The following is a 26,366-nucleotide window of genomic DNA, read 5'->3' on the forward strand; positions in this document are numbered from 1 at the left end:
CTTGTGCCGTCCAACTTCGGGGAAGGAAGCGGCAGAGCACGGGACGCCCGCCCTTGACTCATCCCTGCCGGTGCAGCAATACGCCAGACGTGCCTCCTTTCCGCGGCCAGCTCCCGCTAGACTGCCTGAGAGCAGCAAACGAACCATCCGAGCCGCCTGCGCCCTCCGGAGTCTCCCCCGCCGCTCCCGTCCAGTGCAGCGAACTTCCCCTCTTGCTCCGCCCACTGCCGCGCGAGGGATTTCTGATCCACTTCCTGCTCCGCGCTAGCGTCACTTCCGGGGTGCGCGGCTGCCGCTTTTGGCCTGCGCGTTCGGCTTCTTGCTCAACTGCCTGTCACGGGGCTCGGGGTCCGGAGCCTCCTTCGCGCGTGGTGAGTCTGCCTTCCCTTTGAAGCGCTGATAACGGTCTCCACCGAGGAGGGCTCTGCCTCCCCCCTCCCCTTTCCCTCCATGCTCCTGCGCCTGCCACTCTTTCCCAGTCAGGGTGGTCCCTTGTCCTGCTCCTAGTTGACAGCAATTTCTGGTGTGGGGCTGGGCTGCCAGCGCTGTCTTTCCTGGCAAGGCTCTTGCGCCTTTTAAATTAATAATCGCTCAAGAAGCAGGAATTCGGCAAGTGGAGCCTTTCTAGTATTTGGCATCTCCACGCCGTGATAGAAGAAGCATCACCTGTTGAACTTATTGTCAAGAAAAGTAAAAAGGGACAGAGGATAGAATTTTGATTTCTTCCCACACAGACACCTCCCCCTGGAGAGAGGAGAGAAAAGAATGGGCAATTTTACTCCCTTTTCCGGTTCTTTATCATCATCATCATCATCATCATCATAACTCCCTTTTCTTCTGTTTTTGTTTTTCTCATTGGTTGTCAATGGGAGTCGTTAGGTGGGAGGAGTTTAGAGAATAATAAGGGAGAAAATTAGTTTTGCCTATTCTTTCATTAGTGAGATATTTCCCTCCTGGAACAAGTTCATTGGAAGGAACTTTAGCATACTCTTGTTGTCTTTATGGAACTGTGATATTAAAATGTTGTGGGTTTTTTTTGGAATACGTACAACTTGATATCTTTGATGTTCTTAGTGATGGTATTGTGAGTAGATGGCACATGCAGATGACTGCAGATAAAGGCTACGTCGGAACAGGACATGAAAGAGCCAGTGGTTGTTTTCCTTTACTCTAAACTTGCAAAAGCATTGGAAAAGAAAACCAGATTTCTGCTGATATGATGAGCCAAATAGTGATCTAATAAAAGACTTTCTTAAGACTAATCTTATTGAGCAAAGGTGGTTACTACACAATTCCTTATTCCAGGGAAATAATACACATAAGTTTGAGGCTCAGTTAGGCTTTGCTATGCTATTTGGTTTTATTGCAAGCTGCTCTGCATACTTTGAGTAGCAGAAAGTTGGTGTAGATAATACTGAACTAGATGATGATGATGTTGATGATAATTTATTTATACCCCACCCATCTGGCTGGGTTTCCCCAGCCACTCTGAGTGGCTCCCAACAGAATATTAAAACACACAATAAAACATCAGACATTAAAAACTTCCCTAAACAGATGGACTGATAATCTAACTGAATACAATGCAACTTCCTATCTTCATGGAGGAGTACTCCATGTATCCAAACCAACAGGGAGAGATAAAAAAGCTAACTTCCAAGCCACTTTAGGAGATTGGGGAATCCTCCAGAACAGCAGTTAATGCTCTGTGTGGTGTTCTGTAATCGCCCCATGTGCATACACAAGAACTTTTCCAATCATGAAGAAGCTCCTTGAATCACAGCAGTGTTTCTCAACCTTTCTTCTGTTTACAGCAACAATGGATGTAGCAGTTCCTGATGCTTCTGAGAAGCGTATAATCATCCACTCACAAGTTCACAGAGATACTATTCTGGCCAGTTTTGAAGAACAGAGGAGAAAAGATTTTTTGTGTGATATCACTTTAATTGTAGAAAATGTTCACTTTAGAGCACACAAAGCTTTACTTGCTGCCAGCAGTGAATATTTCTCCATGATGTTTGTTGATGAGGGAGAGATTGGCCAGTCGATCTATATGCTGGAAGGAATGGTGTCAGATGCTTTTGGTGCGCTCTTGGAGTTTATCTACACTGGTTCTCTGCAAGCTAGTGAAAAAAGTACAGAGCAGATTTTAGCCACAGCTCATCTCCTCAAAGTGAACGATTTAGTAAGGGCTTACACAGAACAGGAGAAGAATTTTAGCAGCACATTATCTGCCACGCCTACTAATGGGGGCACAGTAGCTGCCTTGACAAATGACAAGAAAAGTGAAGATCCACCAAAGCGAAAACGTGGAAGACCAAGAAAAGTGAAGAATATCCAAGAGGAAAAGCTTGGGATATCTGTTGAAGATGCTCAGTTAAGAGAGAACAACTCTGTTCATAATAAGCAAAACTTTATGGATAAAGATGCTGTGGTGGAAGACAGAGATTCCAATGAGGAGGTTCCTGTAAACCGAGAAGCAAGAGATACTGATCATGCTTGTAGTTCAGATGCTGCGGTGAGTGTCTCCACTGAAAAAGATGAGAACTATGATCCTAAATGCCAAAGTATACAGGCCAGTCAGAGTCGTTACAGCAAACGAAGGATACAGCGGTCTATCAAGCTAAGAGATTATAAACTTACTGGTGATGAAGAGGACAATGGGCTGAAAAAGAGACATGATAGGAGAAGAAAACGTACAGGTTCTGAAGTTGAGTGCAAAGACTGTGGGAAGGTATTTAAATATAACCATTTTTTAGCTATTCACCGAAGAAGTCATACGGGTAGGTACTAATGATCAGTTTATTTCATTCAATAATATAATTGTAGCATACCATAGCCACAATGCTTCTTAAACTGTGTTTTTTATTGAAATGTTTTAGCTAGCTCTTAAGGTGTAATGTAATTTTTATTGCATGACCATAGGCTAATTATTTAACAGTTATATAAGTATATAAATTTAATGAAATCAATCCAGTTACAAATTGGATGAAATCACACACTAAAAATCATTAGATAGTTTAAACAAAAAGTCCATTTTAAATTTATAAACAATATAGCAGAAAAAATGTTTTTGCACACTCCAAAAGTCGAGAAAACAAAACCCATATGCCAAATAACATCCTATTTATGATATGAAAAGCAGCTATTGACTCTATATAGACTGCATTCAGATGTTCCTTTTTGTGTATATATATTTTGTTGCATGATACTGCGCAAAATATTTACATAGCATAGAATAGTAAAGGTAAAGGGACCCCTGACCATTAGGTCCAGTCATGGCTGACTCTGGGATTGTGGCACTCATGTCACTTTATTGGCCAAGGGAGCCGGCATACAGCTTCCAGGTTATGTGGCCAGCATGACTAAGCCGCTTCTGGCAAACCAGAGCACAGAAACACCATTTACCTTCCCGCCGGAGTGGTACCTATTTATCTACTTGCACTTTGATGTGCTTTCGAACTGCTAGGTTGGCAGGAGCAGAGACCAAGCAATGGGGATTCGAACCACCGACCTTCTGATCGGCAAGTCCTAGGCTCTGTGGTTTAGCCCACAGCGCCACCCGCGTCCCTACACATAGCGTAGAATACTGTTGCCTAAATACTGCTTGATTTTTCTTGAATAATCTTTTACCGAATCTATTCATCAAAACATTTCATTAAAACTTCAGCATAGAACTTTGGCAAGCTCTTAACTTTCAGAAGAGGAACTGATGAAGATGGTTTCTCCATAATATTTTTCTGAATATTCACCCCCTCCCCGCAACGTAATGCAATAATGGCCAGCTGCTATGGTTTATGGGGATGGCAGTGGACTCACATTGTCGTGATCATTCATTGCCCCAATGCATCTTGACTGGGAAGGTCTGCTTTCTAAGCTGAAGAACCCAGCAGGCACTGTCCCAATGCAAAAAGAAAGTCTAATGTTTCCATCATCTGCTGTATAACTTATTGGTAAATTTTGCAAAGTCAAAACATGTATGCTACTGCTGAATTTATAAGATAACAATTGCATAATTGTTGTTATTAATTAATAACTTTACACAGATCCTTACAATAGTGTGTATAGCTGTGGTTTGCAAATCAGGAAGTCCATAGATTAAGTCAGCGGCCTTTGGCATAGCCCTGATTCTTTGCCGTTCCATTGGCAGTGTGATAATATTAATACTGAGCAACCTTGCAGGGCAGTTGTTAGGATTCCTGAGAAAATACCATATTTACTCAAATGTAATGTACACCTTTTTGGGCCAAATCATGTCATGAAAATGAGGGTGTACATTAGATTTGATTGCAAGCTTGAAAAACAACGCTGAGGTAGCAAACACTTTTTTGGTTTAAAGGTTTTGAAAATTGAGGTGCACATTAGATTTGATGGTGCATTAGATTTGCGTAAATACAGTATGTGAAGCACTTTGAATACCATCAAGTTATTAATAATGATTTCATGATAACCATTCAATTTATTTTTCTTAACCTACAGTTTTGAAAAAATGTTTGGGGTTTTCTTTTAAATAATGTGGTTTGAAGCATCTTTCTGTCAACTTGAATTGTCTAACTATTTGCCACTCACAAACCTGGTACCTTGTTTTTAGGGGAGCGCCCGTTTAAGTGCAGTGAATGTGGTAAAGGCTTTTCCCAGAAACACTCTCTCCAAGTTCATGAGCGAATGCATACTGGAGAACGGCCATACACTTGTACTGTTTGCAGTAAGGCTTTAACAACAAAACATTCACTCCTGGAGCACATGAGCCTTCATACAGGTAATGTCAATAGCATTTTAGCTGTGCTAAGGGTGTAAATTAATTCACGAATAATTGTTTGTTTAGATCAGTTCCTAGATCCATTAAGCCCAACATTGTTTCCAACTGCAGAATGCCTGAGGCCTCTGGGCCCTTACAAAGTAGTACATGAAGGTTTTGGCTAATCCTGATATCCAGCTTAAGTTGTACTCAGAATGGGCCCTCTGAAATCTGTTGAATTCAGTGGGTCTATTCCATGTATGACTAACATAATGGGTATCATTCCTAATGCTTTGTCCTCAGCATCTGGTATACTGCCTCTGCACACACAAGTGCAGTTTAGCTGGTATAGACTTTATCCTTCATGAACTGGTTGAATCCTTTTAAAAAGCTTTCTAGGCTGTTCTCCATCACCACATGTTGTGGAGTAACTTTCCTGTTAATTACACATATAAGGCTCTCTGAATTCCCTCAGGAATAAGCCCCATTGAAGACAGGGGGACCTGCCTCTGAATAAACATGCACAGGATTGTTTTTGCTTGGTGTTTAGTTGTATGTTTGAGTAAGACCCAGACCAAACATAATATAAGCTATGCAGTGATATCTGTTGCGATTTCTTTGAAATATCTTCTAAACTCCTCTGTTTTTCTTTCAGGTCAGAAGGCTTTTACTTGTGATCAGTGTGGAAAATACTTCAGCCAAAAGAGACAACTTAAGAGTCATTACAGAGTTCACACAGGTATAACAAATTTAAGAGGCATGGTGGATTTTGTTGGAATTTTTTTAACACATTGTCTTTCTTACGTTTTTCAAATGAGTCTCTTTTTAATAACTGTATCAAGCTATCAGAGGGTTTTTTATATATTAGTTCTATGGCAAGGAGGAATGTGAGTCTTTTGAATGCTTAGCTTGAATATTCCCATCTTTGAGGCTATTCCAGAGTTGAGGATACCACCTCAAGGTGACTTTGTGTACAAGCATGGACAGGAGTGTGAGCCACACTTCCTTTAGACACACTTCTAGGACAACATAACTTTTCTTGTGAAGAGTGCAACTACTGCTCCCATGCATTACCCAATGGGGGAGATGTATGATTACAACTTTGCACATCCCTTCTCCATCCCAAAGCACAGTAAAAGTAGCATGAATTTCCTTGTGCTTTATGCTTCTACATTCTTCATGATGTTCTAACCTATACACTTTGGGTTACAGTGCCTATATGTGTGTAGCACCTCTGGTCTTGGGCTCCAGAGGTAAGCTAGGAGTGGCAAACATGATCCACAGAAACCTATGTTAACTTTAATGTTCTGCTGCCTCTCTAATACTCTGCTGTCAGTAGAATTTAAAACAACTAATGTTGTGATGGAAACAATATTTAACCAACTCAAATCTCTCTGAATACCAGAAAATAATGTTCTTTCTATAACTGCCTTGTGCTGCTTCTCTTAACTGTGGCATTGGTTTGATTCAGGATATGTCAGATTTGTATGTTTGTGTGCTACCTTGACAACGCTGTTGGACCAAAGGGCAGGACAGACATTTTAATAAATAATAGTAATAGACTCAGAAAAGATAATGGATACCTATTTTTCTTTTTGTAATAAGGCCATTCTTTGCCGGAATGTAACCTGTGTCATCGCAAATTCATGGATGCAGCTCAGTTAAAGAAACATTTAAGAACACATACAGGTAATGCCCTTCCATATTTCTTTCAGAGAAGAGACAGCTGTCCTTTGGGTTTGGGCTCTGGGCATAGCAGTGTGCTGGAACACGCAAGCCTATAGTTAGTGTCAGGTCAAATAAGAGATCTGCCCTCCTACTGGGAGAGTTTAGCACCAGCTAGGCACAAATTGATATTCACATTGGGAGTGTTGATGCACAGCTGAATTGGAAGAGACAGCAATATGCCCCAGAGAATAAATGAGGTTGAAATGGATTTTAATCTGGATTGGTGAATCCTAAACAGCGCCAAATCCATAATGTGCAGGACTTTACTGATACAAAGCAGATTCCTTGAGTTTCTTTTAGAGAACAGAGGGATGTGGAAGCTATGTGATTGAAAACCATGAGCAGAATGACAAAAAAGAAATATGGATAAGCGCTTGTAGGATTTATTAGTCACTTGTTTGTAAGAAAGTCTCCAAGCTACTTACATTTAAAAACATAAATACATTGTGCCATTTTAAAAAGAAGAAAGGCCATATAAAACATTAACAGTTTTCAGTCATTCAAACAACGCCCCCCACCAAAACCAAATAAAGCATTGTTTTTCAACAAAATGAAGTGTTATACTGTGAAACGTTTCTGTAAGCTTCCTTCTCATGTTACCTCAGTGGTATGGGACCTTCCAGTAACATTGAAGGACTTAAGCTGTGTGGAAGGAAGCCACAATGCTATATTCCTTCCCAGGCTAGCATAGGTTCAACTTCCAGGAGAAGCAATGCTTGCAGGAAAAGGGGCTGCATGCGCTGTGAATACCTTCCATATTGTCTAGCAACATTTTAGGAACAGTACAGAAGGAATACTTGATGCAGCTGCTGACATCCAAAGCGACTTTGATGAGGAAGAAGAACATGATGGATTCTATCGCTCTTCTTTTTTGTGTGTTGATTAGCCATGAGATTTGTTGAATATTACTTAGATGAAAAAGAGTCCCTTCTTTTCCAGTGCTCTTTAAATTCTAACAGGCTTTCCAGTTAATCCCAAATTTATTGCCACGATTATCTCCCTACAGCCAGAGTACTCCCTATATGTGGTAGCTGCTATTATATTTGATGCTCTGCAGTCATAGCTCTTGGTATGTTCCATCACAAACAGTGTGCTGGTATAATAATAGTTAGAGTGGTGCTGTTGTTTCGTTAGTAAGATATTGCTCAGATGTCAAAGTCTGACACACTGTAATTGAGTGTATTTTTTAAAATCATGCTAGCCTTTAATTAAACAGTGGTATCTTGCTGTTACACTAACCAACATGTTTTTGTAGGTGAAAAGCCATTTACATGTGAAATTTGTGGCAAGTCCTTCACAGCAAAAAGCTCTCTCCAGACTCACATAAGAATCCACAGGTATGCTATTCCTCCTTTTGTTTTGTGTGGTTGCATGTCAGGAACTAGTTTTTTTAATGGGAAATGCTTTGAGTCTAAATTGTTGCAGACTGGGTGTCCACTGTAACTACAGAAGTTGAATATGGGATTTTTTTTAACAGTTTAAAAGCTGACCTTGTACCCCAAAGGTATACTAAAATTTGTGTTCTGTAGGCCAGCTACAAATCATAGTATACAAAAACAGGAGTCTTTAGCCAATGCTCAGCCTGCTCAGAGTAGATCCACTGAAATTAATTGACATGACCAACTTAATTTTATTTGGCTTACTCTGAGTAGAACTTAGTTGGATAATGATTTGGTCACTCACGAAGGGCTTTGGAAGGCTACCGTTAAAAGGTTGGGAAGATGGGGATGCAGAAAATGTGATGGGAACATGGAAGGAGTGCAATGTCTTTTCAGTTCAGCTTCCCATCTGATCTCAAATTGCAGGAAAGGCAACTGTTTGCTGCAAGGCAGTGTGGAAGACGATGATGGTGTCATGCCACCCTTAGTGGCAGCCTGGAGTAGAAGGGAAAAGAAAATGAAAGCCAGTCTGGCCTTGCCTACTTAGCATTCTGCAAGCTCTTCCCAACTCCTATCAGTGTGCTCATCACAATGATGGGGACTTTGCTGATGTAATACAGCTTTATCAGCACTCTCAAAATACTCCCTGTTCCCAAGACATTTCTAGCCACATTCTGGCAGTCTTCTAAATAACAGCAGCTTAAATGTGTATATGGAAGCAAGGGGGCCCTGTAGGCCTGGCTGTGGCCTGCGCTGTAGCCTGCCCACCTCGTTACTAGGCTGCTGTCTACATGCCAACTTGGTAAACTAGAGATAAAACCATACCAAGGCAATGCGGACAACATAAGTACACTGGGGTGATCCTGTCTTGTACTGCATTATGAAATTTTGTGAAATGTCTGTATCCTCCAAGCTTTCACGTACTTGATGAAGCTAACCTGCCTTCCCTTGCAGAGGAGAAAAACCTTACACATGCAGCATTTGTGGGAAATCCTTTTCTGATTCCAGTGCCAAGAGGAGACACTGTATCTTACACACTGGCAAAAAGCCCTTTTCTTGCTCGGAGTGCAGCGTGCAGTTTGCGCGCCTAGACAATTTGAAGTCACATTTGAAGATCCACATCAAAGAAAAGCAGCTACAGGAAGCAAGCAGTGCTCCCCACAGCAGCAGCAGCAGCAACACCACAGACGAAGTCAGGAACATTCTTCAGTTGCAGCAGTATCAACTCTCCACTTCTGGAGCGCAGGAGATCCAGCTGCTGGTCACAGATTCTGTGCACAATATCAATTTTGTGCCCAGCCATAGCGAAGGTATTAGTGTTGTCACTGCAGATGGCACCCAAAATGTGATGACGGACCATGCAGGCAGTCTTACCCTTCTCACTCAGCCACCCCAGCAGCTACAGAACTTGCTCCTTTCCACCCAGCCAGAGCCAGCAGACCAGATTCAGAATATTAACATTGTGAGCAGCCAGATGGAGCCTCCACAGGCTGAGCAAGTGCACGTCATCACGCTCTCTAAAGAAGCCCTGGAGCATCTACATGCCAATCAGAATCCAGCAGAAGTGCTCCAGATCACCACAGGAACATCACATCCAAGCCAGCACCTGCAGGTGCCTCAGGAACCTAGCCAGGAGTTTCGCATCAGCCAAGCTACAGTCCTACCTCCTCAAATGAGCAAGGGACAGACTCAAACTGTACATGTCTCTGAATCACCTCAGCAGTCTCTGACTGTAGGCCAGTCATCTGATGATCATCATATTGAGAGGCAGACTTTTTAAAATAAGGGTTGTTTTGCTTCTTTATTTATTTCTCAAAAGTGAAATGACGTCAAACCAAGTCATATTTCATCTATCTATTTAAGATTGCATTTTGGTAATACTGATGGTTCACTTTATTGTAAAGCTGAGTATTTTTTATTTTTATGTTTTCTTAACTTAAATATATATTGATAGGGTGATTTCATAGTCAAGACCCATGCCTATTTTGCCTGAACTGCAATAATTATTGAGATACTGTTGGTGGGATCCAACCATTTTAGCTGTTTCAGTGGAAAAGAGCTTTTCACTTGCTCCCATTTAAGCTGATTGGATGTAAAAATTAACTTCACCTGGATCATGCACTGTATAATTATGTGCTTGTGTTCAGAGTTCTACTTTGCTCTTGGATATCTACAGAAGAATTATTTTCTTTTTCCTTCCTTCCTTCCTTCCTTCCTTCCTTCCCCATGAAAAAGTAGTTGTGCTTATTTATGTGCATTACAATGGCAAGCCGGACCATACATATTGCCATTTTATATGTGCAAATACATGTGCAATATTGCCAGTTAAACCACAATTTCCAATCCAGTTTTAAAATTTGTCTCGACGTATAAGCATATGTGTGTAATTTCCAAAGGATGGAAGTGTAAAGTTGGACTTCTGACCACGTGTAGACAGGCCATCCTGAAAAGTGCCACCTACAGGCTTAAAGAAAATTGTTTTTCTTGTTTGGGTTTTACATTAGGCTTTGCCGATTCAATTCATGATTCACCTCTAGTTGTATATAGGCCTAATTCAAATTCAACAGTAAGCCATGGTTTATTAGACCAACAAGTGTTGTGACTGTGTACCCCTCTCTTCCATCCTATTTTCTCTCTTGCATCTTGATGCAATGCATATGGGATTTCTTAAATGACAGTTTCTGATTATGAACTCGGACACAGTTGTTTAAGCAGCGGGGAGGGAACGTGAAGACATAGCATTCATTCTCAGTCTGCTAAACGACTGCTTTACTGGACCTGAAATAGACCATAGTCTAGTTCTGCTTGTTGTGGAGAGGAATTCATATTCTACTTCAATAATACACTGTTGGCAGATAGCCACTCTCTGATAAACATTTTGATGTGCATTTGGCCTCTGCTTTTTCATTTCTTGGTCCAGCTTGCACAACAGTTTGCATATCCAACCACCATTCTTCTGGGAGGTTGGAAGTAAATCTGATACAATTGACCATAAGGAAGCTTCAACAGCATTGTCTGCACCAGTGGAATAATACTATCAATGTGGGAAGTAGAACCTTCCAGGTTATCTTGGCACCCTTGTGTTATCCATGCTTAACGGTTGGATGTGGTGCTAAGCTGTGTTAAGGAGAGGTGCTTTTGACACAGCCAAAGTTAAGGACAAATCTTATGTCATATCATGTCTGCAATCACCCATGTACCTATTCTCTGCAATACGGTGGGCACAAAAAATGTGTCACTTGCAATCAGTGCATCTTTTGACTGTTTTTGTCATGTTACTCACTTTTACCCAGAGACCATGCGGTGATGCATATGTGGAGCTACACAATCAAATCCTCCTCTTCACTACCATGGAGCAATGTGTCCAGAACGCCTCTCTGTGAACACACACACACACACACACAGAGAGAGAGAGAGAGAGAGAGAGAGAGAGCGCTGTCCTGTCTAGTGAAGTAAATACAAAAGCCTTGGGGAGTGTAGTAAGGACCCTACCACAAATTGCTGGTATTACATAAGAATGTTCCTTGTGTAAACATTCAAACATGTTCCTCTTACAAAGGTGATATAATGTGATGATGAGAATAAGCTATTAATAATCTTTGATTCAGTTACTCACTCTGCCGATATTATATTTATAGCCAAATCGTAAACTTTCTGTGCCTTAGCTTTTACAACAGAAAAGCTTTTACAGCAAAAAAAAAAAAAGATGAAATGAACATTCATCATCTCTGCAAAACAACATAATTACTTTCAAATGTTAAAAATAAGTGCAGGATACTTAATCACATATTTAAATTTTAAACACAGCTTCATATTTTGCCTTGAGAACACAATACTGTTTTTATTCTAGGTTAAAAATGGTTTCATAATTAAAGATTTAAGATGGCACAAATCTCAAATGGTTTCTTAAAAACTATAACTCTTTAATTGGTAACAGTAAAAATACAGCATAAATATCAAAGTTTAAATGGATTTTTTAAAAAAAGAATGTTATTTTAAAAAATTCAAAGGGGGAAAGTTGGAAAAGAAAGACATAATTTCAGGGGGATAAATTTTCAAATTGTAACAGTTCTTTCTCTGACTTTATAATTCTGTTGTGACTGATGCAGTTGCAAAAATAAATCACTAGATGAAGGGGAAATAATGCTGTTTCCTCAGTTAAGGGTTAAATTTTCATGCTTATACATATTTACTCTTGTATGTGAAATGGAACTGTTTCTCCTTTAAAATAAAAACAATGCATAAATTCATCCTTCTAGCATTTTTCTCTGTGTAGTTTATCTGCATGCTGCTAACGCTTCTTCCTAGCCAGGAGCTCATTTGCATCCTGTTTGTGTCAACCTTTTCCCCCAGTCAGATTTTCTGATTATGCTCCTGCAATATGAATGAGAAGCATATAAACCATTTTTTCTAGAGATCGTAAATATTTACATAAAATTAAAGGTAAAGCAATGTTGTTATTTTATAAAATCATCCAGTTAGAAAAGTAACATTCATTTGACTTGCTTCTGCGTATTTCCAGTAATGGAAAATAATGTTACGCATCTACGACCTAGATAGTTGCTACAAGAATGAATAAAGTTATGAGTTATCCAGAAAACTGGTTCCAATAACAGTAAAAGCATTAAAATGATTTTTTATTATTTTTGCTTTACCCTGGAATACTTTCATGTGCTTAATGTGTCACATTGTTCCCTGGGAACAGGGATTGATTGCTAAACCACTCTGAGAACTGTAGCTCTGGGAGTGGAACAGGAGTCTCCTAACAACTCTCAGGACCCTTAACGAACTGCAGTTGCCAGGATTTTTAGGAATTATTACTGATTAAAGTGGTATACTATAAATGTATAAATTATGACTGTATGGCAAAAATGTACAACAATAATGCAACTGTCAAAATAAATTGTACATAAATATTTTACTTACTTAAAATGTACCCTCTGTCAATTTTATATTCTTCCAAGCTGCCTACATAGAATAAATGTGCCATTTATATATATGTAATCATTTAAGTAGGGCCGTGATTTGAAGTACAGCAGGGCAAAAAAAAATTAATCGGAGTAGCTCTTATCTGCTATTCTAAAATCACTGGCATCTGCAATAGGTTTTTTTTTAAAGGGTTTATAAATTAATACAAAATATTGCCATAAATAGTTACCCAATAAAAACGAGGGATATCTACAATAATTGTATGAGACCTTAGACCATTTTTATAGATCTCACTTTGCTAGGCATAGCTTAATATGTCACGGCACTGTCACCTGTACAACATGAGAATTATTTAGGTGAAATGTTTGGATTCTGCAATCTTACCTCAATCAGCATCACAACTAAAAAATAATAATAAAGTTACAATCTCTCACTAACTGCAGTAAAAAAATCTGAACAATGTATAACATTCCCCAACATCGGATTTACGATCACTCACAAGCTACAAGGTGATTGGTTCTGTCATCTTGTGCTGTAGAAATACTAAAGAAACCAAGGACCAATCACAGGCTAGCAGAACTCAGAGTGGCACAGAATGCTTGCATCTGATTGGAGTCGCTATAGGGACCAGGATTGTTTTTATTCCTTCTCCCGGATGTTTGAGGGGAAGGAGGCAACTGAGGCAGCAAGGAGAAGAGGAGAAAAGACAGAAAACTTTGTGAAGGATGTGGAGAAAGGGTGCTGTGCAGCCTGCGAGGCTGCAAGAGGTGGAGGTTGTAGGGCTTCTCACAGAACCCTCCTTTCACATGGCAAAATGTGCAGCAGAGGTACGTAAGTTGCAGGCCTTTTTTCTTCCTACTGGAGCCACTTGCTAACATCATTCTTCCTCTTTTTTTCCTTGTGTGGTCTTTATGTAGACTGTATTCCTCAGCTGTTGTATTACGTATAGTTGCAGTTGCAGAGTACAAAGCACATCCTTCCAAAGCACAGTTGTGGAATGGGCTCTCCTCACCAAAAAAAAAGAAGAAAATGGGGGGAAAAGCTTAATTAAGAAATTTGCCACTTCCATTTGGCTTATCTGAGTACCCTCTTGTAATATTTTATGATGATACAAGTTTTCCAGAAAATTTTGAATTGGAAATTATACATGAATTAGGGTAATTTGCATAAGGTAATTTGCATCAGAAAATTATCAGTTTGAATGGGAATATATTTATTTTCATTGTATTCAGTAACCAAACTAAACATTTTGAAACTGCCAAACTTGCCTAATACTGCAGTTGGCTTCCATTCACTGTTACTAATGAACAGATGAAATGGATTTTTTTTCCTGCAGAGAAATGAAGCACTGGGAAATTTTCTGTGCCACATCATTGATATTTTATCAACCTTTGCTTGATAAAAATTATCCTTTAACATTTAATCCACAGAACTGAAACTGCAGTCTGTGGTAAACCCAAGACTTTAAAGCAGAGCTTTTCATGTTGGTGACATACTTTTTAGAAATGCATCATTTCGCGACACAGTAATTCAATTTTACTAGCAAAGCGGAGGTTAAACTAACCCCTTTCCAGCCCCAGGAGGAGTGCGGGGAGCATTTTTGTGACACACCTACACACTGCAGCCGACACAGTAATGTGTCGCGACACACAGTTTAGAAAGCTCTGCTTTCAAGGAGCCAAAATGTCCAACTCCCTGATTCAAAAAAAGATGGTCATTTAACTAATACAGTATGGTAGCAAAAATCTTTTGTGCCCACCTTCCAGGTGTTCGCCTTGAATTTGTAAACCACTTTAGATGTTTGTGCATCTCTCTCTGAGTGTGGCCACATGGAAGAAGGAACATGCCAATCTGCACCTCTTTGAATTCAGTCAGCAGCAGTGCTTCCTAGCTGGGCTTCATTTGAAAATGACACATTCATGTTCATGGATATCTCTACTGAGAAGTGGCAGGCAGCATTTCTGTGTCAATGACAGGCTGTTTCTTCAATATGTCTGCATCTCCAAGGCACATCAGGACCCTCTCTTGTCTTATGTGGCCTTTGACACTTCAATAAACAAATTTGGCTGTCTAAACACAAGAGAGTTTTATTACACAGAGAATGAAGGGTAAGATTGGAAAAAATGGAGGAGCTCACTGAGGGGAATGAAAAAGGAAGGATTAAGAATGGACATCTGTTTATAAATATCCATCTTTATACACCTGGTTGAGACGTCTGAGAGTGCTCAGACTTGCTAGGAGTATGATGGTTGTATCCAACACTGTTGTTCTATTTGTTCAGTCAATTTCCCCCTGCTCTCCTCCTCCCTGCAGCCTGCCCCCCCCCCAGCCTCAAAATCTGTTCCAAGGGGTCTGGGGACCCTCCAGAGCATATTATGAAGGGCATACAGGGAGAGGAGACAAAGGAGAAGCCTTCTCAGGCAAGTGGAACTCTGCATGTGCAGCACTGGCTACAACCCTATGTCCCTGCAGGATCAGTTTGGGACCTTAGGAGTAGTCCAATGGGAAGGCAGAGATGTGATGCAGGGAAACAAGGGAGAAAAGCAAGGCCTAAAACTAGACACTGCCCAGGCAAAGACACAGAACAAGCTCTGCTGCATTAGGGCCAATGGACTTCAGGGTGTGGGGTTACGCAGGTTCATAGGGAGAAAATTGGGATTGTAAGTCTCACATCGATCCTGTAAAGCAAATGACTGTTAGGTTCTCCATATTGCAGGATGTGTGACTATGAAGAGTGCAATGAACATTCAGTAAGTTCATGACGGAAGAAAGATGTGAACTTAGGACATCCTAAATTTGAGCTCGTTGTCTTTGCCACTACCATTCCTAGTGTTCAAACTGCTTTCAGGAGTAAACAGAGAAGGAATTGACCTTATTATATTTGGCCATGGTTTTTACTCATCACAAGTACAACTCATCCATCTCCATGGAAATAGAGTAGTGTGAATGAGATAAACAAGGCAAAAGTACAGTTATGATTGGATTGATTCCATCACCAGCAATTATAAAGAGATCTGTACTGTCCTTTTTAATATTGTCATTTTCTCTTGAATAACCAGGGCCTGAGGAAAAGTTTCCCAAACAAGATAGCAGAGCCAAAAGTGCTTCCCTTACTGCAGTTTGCATGGGATGAATATTTACAGGAGAAGAAAAAGGTATTTCTTCTTCTTCTTCTTCTTCTTCTTCTTCTTCTTCTTCTTCTTCTTCTTCTTCTTCTTCTTCTCTTATTTCCAAAACAGAGTGGATTGGTTTGATTTTGGTATTACAGCAGACACTCTCCTGAAACTTTCAGACTGAATGATTTATTTATTCTCCAGGTTCTGTTCACAACACCTTTTCAGGAAATGAGCCTTTAGTCTGCATTATACCAAGCACAGATAAGTGCTTGCGCACACAACAAGTAGGTTCAGTGTCTGGCACCCAGAAACTCATAACACAGGGCAATCTGAAATGCATAACACAGGGGAGTCTGGCACCCACAGACTAATAGCAATATGATTGTATCCTTTCCCACTGATGGACACTAGTCTAGCCCAATAATGGGGAACCTGTGGCCCTACAGATGTCATTGTGCTACATCTCCCATTGTCTCTGACCATTGGCCATGCTGGCTGGGGCTAATGGGAGTCCAACAACATCTGGAGGGACACAAGCTTCCCATCCTTGCATAGCCTTATATTTGAAATGCCACATCCTTATTCCAAGGAGTTTTGCTGACAGGATTGATGCTCTGCCTTGCTGCTTCACAGGACAAAGTTGAAGTGTTCCAAATTCTGTCCAAATTGTCCAGGCATTGTGAGGAACATTGAAAGAGGTACATGAGTAATATGGTACAGTACTTCCCTAGTATGAGAACTTAGACGTTAAGCACTAATCAAGGGCACTGCACTGAACCAGGTGCAAATTACACCATCTGTTCCAAGACATAGACCAGCACTCTGCTTCCTGGAAGTGATGACACCTGACTTCGGGAACTTAGGCATGGTACTGCTGATAGAACTGTTGTTCTGTGGGTTTTCTCCCCGTTTGTAAAATCTGCATGTTTAATTTTTCTCTTAAATGCCTGCTGATTCTGAAACACTGCCATTTTCATCACAGGAGTTAAAAGGGGAAACATGGGAATATCCTTCCAACGTGATGTGCTTTATTGATGGCCAGCTTGTTGGAGATGAAAAACAGCTGTTACAGTGGGCCTATGATGTTTGGGATTATGAGGACTTCAAGCCCGTTGCACTTTATGAAGCAATTACACAGGATTTCCTCACTAAATACATGAGAAACAAGCAGGTAGGTTATTGGTTTTCCAAAGGAAATAGGTCTGTGAACAATATCGTACCTTCAAAATGTGTCTTCAGCTAGAGCGTTTCACTGCTGGTCACCATATTTTAGATTGGCTGTGATCCTGCGTGACTTCATTATTTATTTATTTTTGCCTTATAGTCTCAGTTTGAACAATCCTTTGGAGGATTAGAAATGTTCTGTGGACTTGCACATGCATGCACCTCATCAACATTTTAAAATTTTTAAATTCACTAACCATAGTTGCTGTCATATCTAAATCAAGTGGACTTTGCTAAGCACTATTTTCCAAATCATAGTTTGCTAACTCACTTCAAGTCATGGTTTGGAGGTTAGTACTAACCATAATTTGCCTGATTCAGACATCACAGCAAACTGGTAAGAAGAAATCGGGAAACAGAAGGGGGAATTGGCATAGAAAACGGAGAGTGCCAGTCTGCCACACATTCCTCATCCTCCAAATCATGGTTTGGTGTGTTGTAATGTGATATCTGAACCAGGTCATATGGTATATGACTTTGCTTGCTTGCAATACAGGCAACTCTCAACTTATGCAGGGGTTATGTTCTGGGGATAGTACATGAAGCCAAAACAGCATGTAGTCAAAACACACTCTCCCTGCATCTTCGAACACTCTTTCCTGGGCACCCTATGTTACCACTTTGATGTCCCTGGAAGAAAGGTAGAGTATATAAAACGATTGCTTCGTGGGTCATAACTGGCCATGGCAAGAAAATGCTGTGTCCTTCAACATGAGGGCTCTTTGCTTACAAAATTCTCATTTCAATTTTTGGGAGAAAACAACATGGCGTTGGAGCTTGTGGAGAAGGCCCACAAGGCCCCATCCTATGGATGGCAGACTAGTTACTTGAAAGCCAGTTTGCTCATGGATGGAACTTCTCCCTGCCTCCTCACACAAGTTGCACAGCCACAGGGGAGTTTGGGGTATGTTCTATGTATTGGAGCTGTATCTTCCTGGCAGCAGACGACAGAACCATGAGAGAGGTGTAAAATACTCAAGCAAGAGTTTTATTTACAACCTTACAAACACAAAGCATGTGGGTATTCTCTTTTGCAGGCAAATTCAAACTGCAACTTCTCTTCCTTTTGTATTCATCACCAGCTGTACCTAATCAGCCTAGAAAACCACACCTAGAGCACACAGAAACAGTTTAGTTACAATCATCTCTTTCTGTTTCTTTGCAGAATGACTCCTTACACTATGCTTCCTTAGTTTAAGCCCAAAAGGACTTGCCAGTGGCCTAAGAAAAGAATGTGCACCCTAAAACACATAGAAACTTCTGCATTGACCCGGAGTTCTTTGGCAGCTTAGCTGATGACAGGATTTCTCAGAAGTAGGAAATTGGAAAGTGGCAGCTTGAGAGATGCAGAACACATTGGGAGGCTTCTTGCTTATGGGATTCAACCTTTTACTTTCTGAAGCATGACTAATGTTCAAAAGAGAATCTTTATCCAATTAGTCACTGTGTTCTATTTTGACAACTGGTTTTGCCTTTTTTTTCTTTATCTTTTTTGGCAGCATGTGTTTGTGTACTTTGAAATATCTATTCAGGCAGAGCCTAAAGGAAAATTGCTATTTGAGGTAAGTGGCTGAAGAAAAATCAGACCTTGGCATTGGATCTAGTGCATAGTATTTTAAAAAGACTCAACATTCAACTCCAAGGAACTGCAACTCATTCAAATGAAGCATATATGCATGTGTTAATGTAGTTAATGTAAAGTTAATGTAAAAATGTTACAGGCACAATTCTGTATTCTGGATCCAATGCCCAAGAGGCTGTAGGGTTCAATGGAAGCTCTGCTATACCAGCAGATTGTGGGATAAATGGCCACCACTGAAGTACACTGAGAGCTGGACCATAAAGAAGGCTGATAGCCAAAGAATTGATGCTTTTGGACAACAGAGGACGAGATGGTTGGACAGTGTTCTCGAAGCTACCAACATGAGTTTGACCAAACTGTGGGAGGCAGTGGAAGACAGGAGTGCCTGGCGTGCTCTGGTCCAGGGGGTCACGGAGAGTCGGACACGACTAAACGACTAAACAACAACAATGAAGTAGAACATTTGGCCACTGCAGCTCTGCTGCCAGAAAATATTGGTCACATCCGGGCAGAGTCATGGGTGCCTCAGTGGAGCACAGTTGTGCCATTTCCTGGATATTATTATACTCCACTGCTATCGTACAACATAGCACCAGCCCAATACCTAGTGTAAGGAACTTCTCTCCCATTAGAGTTTAGGATTGCATCTCAAATGTATTAATTCTTTCTGAATGTCCAGTGTGTTTTTGTGGTATTCCGATCAATTGATTGCTAAAAGCTGAGTGAGTCAAGAAAATGTGGAGGTGTAATGCATAGCAGGGGCAGAGGCAAGTAGCATCCTAGCAGGCATTCATATTCCTATTGCAAACTATAGGTACAGATACAATTGAGGAGAAGGAGATGGCTGTACAGTTAATGCTTTCTGCTGCTGAGCATGAACCAAAATGAGCTGGATGGGTGGGATAGCTGCTCAAAATGGTTGCAATAGGCACAGCCTTATGATGCTGCGCTGCTGAACGTTTGTATTCATTTAAGCCTGGAATGGTTAGTAGATAATCAACAGACTAATCAATTAAAAATATTTTGATATACTGAAAATATTCCCTCATTAGTTGAAAATACAGTGGTGCCTCGCAAGACGAAATTAATCCGTTCCGTGAGTCTCTTCGTCTAGCGGTTTTTTCGTCTTGCGAAGCAACCCTATTAGCGGCTTAGCGGATTAGCACTATTAGCGGCTATTAGCGGCTAAAAGGCTATTAGCGGCTATTTTCGTCTTGCGAAGCAAGCCCATAGGGAAAATCGTCTTGCGAAGCAACTCAAAAACGGAAAACCCTTTCGTCTAGCGGGTTTTCCGTCTTGCGAGGCATTCGTCTTGCGGGGCACCACTGTATATTTTATCTTTCCTCCCCCCCCTCCTTATTTTTATTTTTATACAATAGCAACTTGACAAGTACCATCTTATAAGAGGCATTCCCTCTTTGGAAAATTGTCCAAAGTTGTGGGGGAGGTCTCTATTGACATGACAAAGGGCCTTCTCTGGGACTGAGCTTGTAGAAACTTAACACATGCTTTCTATCTCCATTGTGCAGCTCTATTCTGATATCTGTCCCAGGACATGTAAAAACTTCCAGTATTTGTGTTCAGGGGAGAAAAAGAAGTCTATGTCTGGGCTTCCACTCACTTACCGTGATTCTATCTTTCACCGACTTGTAAAAAATGGCTGGATACAAGGAGGAGGTGGGTATTGAATCCTGTTTATACAATAAAGACACAATGCAACTTTCCTGTCTTACTTGACATGTATAATTGCATTTGCACTCATCAGAGTGCTTTGAGATGATACAAGTATTGATACCAATCTTCCCAATCCCGTGGCTCTCCCAGTGTCATTGGGACTACATTCTCCTTCATCCTTAACTATTGGCTATGGGGACTGGGGTGATGGGAGATGTCACAACACCTGGAGGGTAACAAGTTGAGGAAGACTGATTTATGCATTCTCATTACAAGATAAAAGCCTCCCCCCCCCCCCCGCCACAGCCCTCTCTCTCAAAGGCTTCCAAACAAATCACTCTGGCAATTTGTTCCATAAATGGAGGGCTTCCTACCAGTGTGGGCTTCCCCATTCACTTGGACTGAGCCAGTTGCTTTGCAAACCCACTCCTTTGTATGCACAGTTTTGGTCCTTCCACTGAAGATAATGGAGCCAGTGTGCATGAGAGGATTTGGGTAAGTGTGAAAAACAACGGCCAGGCATTGATTACCTGTCATGCTGCTATTTCTCAGCCAAAAACCCAACTATTTGACAATATTTTAAGAGAAAATAGGGAATTAAGTGGGAAGAAACATAATCATATTGAGGGTGTTGTGCAGATTTCATTGTATGGGAGCCTTTGGGGCAGATAGAACCAAACCTAAAAATAGTGTCAATTCAACACAAACTTGCATGAGTGTAGAGATCTCTGGTGAAAGCAGTCATTAATCATGCTGTTTGCCACTCCTATCAGATAGTGTCATGAAATTATATTTAATAAGGTGACATTTGGAAGTTTCATGCTCTTTTTTCTAATACAGAAAAGGTAATTTCATAACCTTAGTTTTTCTCAACTAATATACAGACATAAGGGGAGGAAGAGGGACTGGAGGCGAGTCAATTTATGGACCTTTTTTTGAAGGTAGGAGCATGTTCCTCAATTGTCCTGGTGACAACAACTAGGAGGCATAATCTATGCTCAATATATTGTCTGAATACAAAATGTACAAGCATAATAGACAATGGGATTCAATTAAGCACAAAATGCATGTTTTTCAAATACCTGCTGGAAATTAGTTAAATTGACTGAGTGATTTTCTACATGAGGTTTAAAGTGGTTTTTGCTTCCATCAGATGTGTAGTGCAGATGCAAAAACTACATTAACAAGAATGTCAGCTTGCATTACAAGTCCTCACTTTCTCTTCCTCACAATGATCAGATGTTTGTGTGCAGAAGATACTCAAAGGCAGCATAAGGCTCATGTGTAAAAAGGCCTGTTGTATTTTGATCGCTGGCAATTTATCATTTTGGCAACCATATGCCTGTAAAATCCAAACTAGAATGAGTGTGAGGAAATGAATAGCTGCAAATTTAAGTGAACTTGTAGATATGCTGCTGAACAGAGTGAAACTTAATCCTGGAGAAAGTGTTTAGCAAAAGACTGAATAATATTTTTTTTATGGTCAATGCAGAAATGCTGTTAAAAGTGGCACATTCTTTCTCTGAGGGCGTGTTGTGATTTTTCTTGCCCCACTCTACAACACTGGTTGCCACTGAGCGTGGAATCAGATAAACTTGCAACATAATAGAATAAGGCTTGGTACGTATTATGGGGATGTGGGAAGAAACCTGACATGGATATTGGTTGGGACAGGTTATGCACACTATGCAGCTCTAACTTTTACACCTAAAAAGTTCATAACTATTTCAGGTTGTTCAGCTGATAGCTTAGTGCGCACTGGGGCAAATGGGTGAGGAAGATGGAAGATGTGAATGAGTAGAAAGAACACTGCCACCATTTATAAACTGTTTCCTAGATGAAAGTTTTGCAGTTCTCCATGACAAGAGAGGTGTTCTGGGAATGGCTAACAAAGGACGCCACAGCAATGCATCTCAGTTCTACATCACACTACAGCCAGCACCCTACTTGAATGAGAAATATGTGGCTTTTGGGTATGTTTAAGAGCTCTGCAGTATATCTCAAGAGCAATGTTGGAGTTAAAATATGGAGGAGGCAGTACTGCTTAATTGGCTAGATGCAGTATCTATATTGGTACAGCATGACAGCAGTGACTAGACTTGAAAATAATTGGAATAGCTTCCTAGTACTTACCTAGCTTTCCCCCTCTACTTTAGACAGCTGATCGAGGGCTCAGAAGTTCTCCGGGAACTGGAAGCAGTGGAAACATTCAACGAGAGGCCAGTTGTAGAATGTAAAATTGTTAACTGTGGAGTATTTCAGCCATAGCCATGGATGTTAGATATATTTTGTTTTACTGTAATGCATGACAGTGTTGTTTTCTGAACATAGGATTTACTTCTGTTAATTTTTTTGAGGGGGTTAAATATAAAAGCATTTTTTTTCACTTTGAAAAAAGAAAAGAAAAACATGTTGTCTCCTTTTCCATGGCAAATAGTTTCAACTACAGGATCTTGGGAACCTAATGTAATGTATTAATGTGACCACTATGCAGGGAGCTCTCTTAAGTGCACCCAGGGAGCTGCATATGTGCATCAGGACTCCATCTTGTTTTCTTTAAGCAACAGCCTCCCAGTTTACACCTCCCAGTTTACACCTCCCAGTGTATGGACCATACACTGCTTGTGAAACACTTCTCAAAAGCTAGAACTACGATTCCTAGTACCCTCAACAAACTACAGTTCCCAGGATTCACTGGGGTAAGCCATGCACTTTAAATGTATGGAGGGGGGAGTAACAATTTATTGGCCAATCAGAAGGTCAGCAAATTCTGTTTAGCTTTTCCACCTTAAATTTATAGGTTTCATTTGCCCTTAAAATTCAGTTTTCTGGGCTGAACGTTTGACCATCCTTGTCAGAACAATCTAAAACAAAACAAAAAAATACCTTTGTAACCAAAACCAACACAAAACTGCTGAAACAGTTCCATTCCGTTATAGGCTGCATGCCTAGTGAGCAACATAATGCTGCAAATTTTGAATGCAACTCGGATCCTTCCAGAGTGTGATTGTAGCTCAGGCTGTCTGTTGCCATTCTTAAGCTTTGTTTCTTATTCCCCACCCCCTTTTTTTGCCTTGTTTAAATTAAACCCTTCGGAAAAACACAGGACAATAGTAATTATTCAACTGAAATAGTAAGACTGGGTGAATTGTGACATCTGACCTGTGATATGGCTAATGAATGAGGGAGCCAGTATGCATAAAGGTGAACATAGATTAAAGAAAGGATCTGCAGTGGTTAGTCCTATGATCTGTTATAGCTGACAAAAGAAACTGTTCACCATGTTTGCTGAAGGCTAACTGCCTGATTTATAGCCCAGTTAAGAGTACGGGTTTTATGCATTCTGTGGCAAAACACTTGATCAGGTTGGTCTCGTGATACAATTTGATAAAACAGAGGGCAAAATAACAGAGAGACTGAGAAACCATACTAAATGAGTGTGATATAATGGAGTGTAGAATACTGAAAGATTAAATTGAGATTCTGAAAACAGTGATTTCTACAGACTGCGCTGCCCAGAAAAATTATGCCAGCACACAGCAGCTTAGACTCCCCATATCTGAAGGGCACTTCATATCCAAAGGAGGGGGGTGCGGGGTAGCACTATCGCTGCTCAGTAACGTATTTAACTCTTGGTGGGTGGATAGCTATCAAGCTATGAGATATGACACTGAGTCAGACCATTGGTCTATTTTGCTAGGTATTGTCTGTCTGGGAGGCAGGCTTTTTTTCTCAGCTCAGCAAGCACTGAGGACAAGCCAGGGACCATACCGGGAAACTTTATGGAAAATGTGTTCTCTCCCACTGACATTTTCCCAGTCAAAATTCACCTCCCAAGCTGTTTTCTCTCTGCATCTTTTCCCTCATAAGGAAGCAAGCAACTGGGCCAGGAAAAATAGCTGAGTGGGAACGGAGCAGGCCTGCCTAAAGGCCCTGCTGGTTTTGTACTCATGACTGCAGGTTCCTGTGACTGCTTTTCTTTTAAAATAAAATGCCGGGACAAAATTGCATACTACTCTGCATCCTGCACAGTTTGGCTAAATTTATAATGGATGCTTTAGTTGAGATTACTGCATTGCAGGGGGTTGGACTAGATGACCCTCTGGGCCCCTTACAATTCTACAATTCTAATATACTAATGCATGACTTTTCCACTGGTTGACTGCATTATATAGACAAACATATTTCGCGTGAGATTTGGAAGGCTTCTTCAGCCAGCTCCTTATACTGAGGGGATCCAGCTAGTGTTTACTGTTATGTGTCTGAGCTTCAGATTCCCACACCATCCATCTTCTCCTCTGGCATTGCAGTGAGGAGGCTGGAAGCTTTTGTTTCTGAAAGTAATTAACTACACTACAGTTTAACCTTAATAACTTCAGTTGATCATTCATTCTATCATGATCTCTATTTGGGACTTATAACAATTATGTATACCCCATCCAGTTTCTGTAAGGCACAAGAAAGTTTAAATACAGTCAGAACATGGTAAGAAAGAGACATCAATTGCGCTCTGTTTCTCATTTGTATTTCACTGACATAATTTTGGGAGCCAGAGTGTCTTAGCTGGCTCATCTACAGACTTTGAAAGAGGTTGAAAAGGCACTGTATTTTTTTTACTCCAGTTGACATTTTAAGGGAATTTTTGATGCTAAAGCTATCAGAAAGATTCATAAAATATTCTCCTAGGAAGTGACTGTGTGTCCTTTTATTCAGTAAATGGCTGTCCCTAAGAAAAATGGTTAAACAGTAATTGGTATTGTCTTTCTTCAGTCAGCTGAAATGAAACAGATGCATACTTAATAAGAGGCTTACTGCATATATTTTTCTGGTGCAAGCTATAATGTTCTTGGCCATTCTCTTTCTTTGGCTGTGCATCCTGTGTTTGTAATGGGGATCCATTTAACAAAGAATGACAAGAATCCTCTCTCATTTTCCAGTGTTTTATCACAACAGTCCTGTGGGTGAAGGCCACATTAAACGCAGCCTTGAAGGAACAGGAGGTACAAGTGCAGCATTCTTCTTGTCACTTCACATCTCCATGTTGTCTGACAATTTTATTTATCTGGACATTTAGAACCTTCCTTTCTGTGAGGAAATCAAGTAGGTTCATTGCACAAGACCTATTAAGTTATTTCACAATTTGAATTTTCCAGTATGTGACTGAATCCCACCTGAAAATAGTGAGTGTAGAAGCACCCCAAATTTCATACTTGCACCTTTCAGAAGATTAGTAGTAGTGAGCTGTGCACAAGCTGTTTACTTCTCTGCTATTACTGATACTCTCATTGAGGAATGTCAGTATTCCTGGAACACTATTTGCAAGCTGCTCTGTAGGTCAATTTCCACCTAAAAAGAATAATCTGCCAGGAAAGTGGTGCTGTAACTGGAATCGACATTCTTTCTATCACCCTCTTACAATTTTAAGTGCATACACAGCCTTTCTGTACACCGTTGTCCCTGGCCTTGTATCTGGACTGAAGTTTTGCTTCAGTCACACAGAGTTAATTTAAGATGTTTTGCTGCCCTAAGCAGATGAACTGCATGGTCCAATTGGTGTGACCAGGGCTTCTTGGTAATGTCGCACAGGATCCTGGCCGTCATGTGTGGCCACCTGGAGCAGACCAAGCCTTGTGCCTCGATATCCTCTGCATATAAGCATTGCAGTACTGTATTACAAAGCGTGCACCTATATGCAACACCAGAGAAGCTGCTTGGTTTCTTAGTCTGCCCAGTCAGCTCTCCTGTTGACTTCAAGTCCTCTGGCAGTCATTATCCCTCACCCTTGGTTGTTAGTCCGTTTTTAACGAGATATTTTACATTGTTGTGACGCGCCCTGGGACCTTGCAGCGAAGGGCAAGTAACCTAATACAAAAATAATTTTTGGCTCAGGACTTAATGCATCGTCTTCAACGTCTCTGCTTTTAGGTGATATTGTGCAGCTCGCCTGCATTTGGTGGGCAGCGGGGCTTCTGCTCATTCTACTGAGTGGAGTTTAA

The 26,366-nt window shown here is 40.7% G+C and overlaps 2 protein-coding genes across 6 annotated transcripts; both read left to right on the top strand.

Annotated features, from left to right (window-relative positions):
* The first annotated feature begins 263 nt into the window (after positions 1-263).
* On the top strand, positions 264-16,890 carry ZBTB24 (zinc finger and BTB domain containing 24). 4 transcript variants are annotated; one of them, XR_013392280.1, is made up of 8 exons: positions 264-371; positions 1,815-2,783; positions 4,592-4,759; positions 5,394-5,477; positions 6,344-6,427; positions 7,722-7,803; positions 15,834-15,929; positions 16,873-16,890. XR_013392280.1 is itself a non-coding variant. In XM_028723139.2 (7 exons), exons 2-7 carry the CDS (start codon positions 1,820-1,822, stop codon positions 9,623-9,625), a joined length of 2,208 nt encoding a protein of 735 aa, XP_028578972.1. In that variant the 5' UTR covers positions 264-371; positions 1,815-1,819; the 3' UTR covers positions 9,626-12,095. The 4 variants fall into 4 exon arrangements, 3 of the variants coding, with proteins under 3 accessions (XP_028578972.1, XP_028578973.1, XP_077782243.1); XM_028723139.2 differs by lacking the exons at positions 15,834-15,929; positions 16,873-16,890 and adding an exon at positions 8,800-12,095; XM_028723140.2 differs by lacking the exons at positions 15,834-15,929; positions 16,873-16,890 and adding an exon at positions 8,272-8,793.
* PPIL6 (peptidylprolyl isomerase like 6) lies at positions 12,237-26,110 on the top strand. 2 transcript variants are annotated; one of them, XR_013392281.1, is made up of 9 exons: positions 12,237-13,601; positions 15,834-15,929; positions 16,873-17,061; positions 18,614-18,676; positions 20,226-20,373; positions 21,255-21,311; positions 22,208-22,343; positions 22,527-23,069; positions 25,308-26,110. XR_013392281.1 is itself a non-coding variant. In XM_028723147.2 (8 exons), exons 1-8 carry the CDS (start codon positions 13,500-13,502, stop codon positions 22,636-22,638), a joined length of 903 nt encoding a protein of 300 aa, XP_028578980.2. In that variant the 5' UTR covers positions 12,237-13,499; the 3' UTR covers positions 22,639-24,610. The 2 variants fall into 2 exon arrangements, 1 of the variants encoding a protein (XP_028578980.2); XM_028723147.2 differs by lacking the exon at positions 25,308-26,110 and having other exon boundaries at positions 22,527-24,610.
* Positions 26,111-26,366: the final 256 nt, after the last annotated feature.

This window comes from Podarcis muralis, chromosome 3 (genome assembly GCF_964188315.1).
Source record: "Podarcis muralis chromosome 3, rPodMur119.hap1.1, whole genome shotgun sequence".
In the NCBI taxonomy this organism is placed as follows: domain Eukaryota; kingdom Metazoa; phylum Chordata; class Lepidosauria; order Squamata; family Lacertidae; genus Podarcis; species Podarcis muralis.

Bases quoted from the DNA above. Each gene is read 5' to 3' on its own strand.
- ZBTB24 (XM_077926117.1), top strand. From the start codon at position 1,760: ATGAAGAAGCTCCTTGAATCACAGCAGTGTTTCTCAACCTTTCTTCTG. The intron at 6,428-7,721 runs GTAATGCCCTTC...ATGTTTTTGTAG, and splicing joins ACATTTAAGAACACATACAG to GTGAAAAGCCATTTACATGT. The intron at 7,804-8,799 runs GTATGCTATTCC...CTTCCCTTGCAG, and splicing joins ACTCACATAAGAATCCACAG to AGGAGAAAAACCTTACACAT.
- PPIL6 (XM_028723147.2), top strand. From the start codon at position 13,500: ATGTGGAGAAAGGGTGCTGTGCAGCCTGCGAGGCTGCAAGAGGTGGAG. The intron at 17,062-18,613 runs GTAGGTTATTGG...CTTTTTTGGCAG, and splicing joins AATACATGAGAAACAAGCAG to CATGTGTTTGTGTACTTTGA. The intron at 20,374-21,254 runs GTGGGTATTGAA...ACTAATATACAG, and splicing joins TGGCTGGATACAAGGAGGAG to ACATAAGGGGAGGAAGAGGG.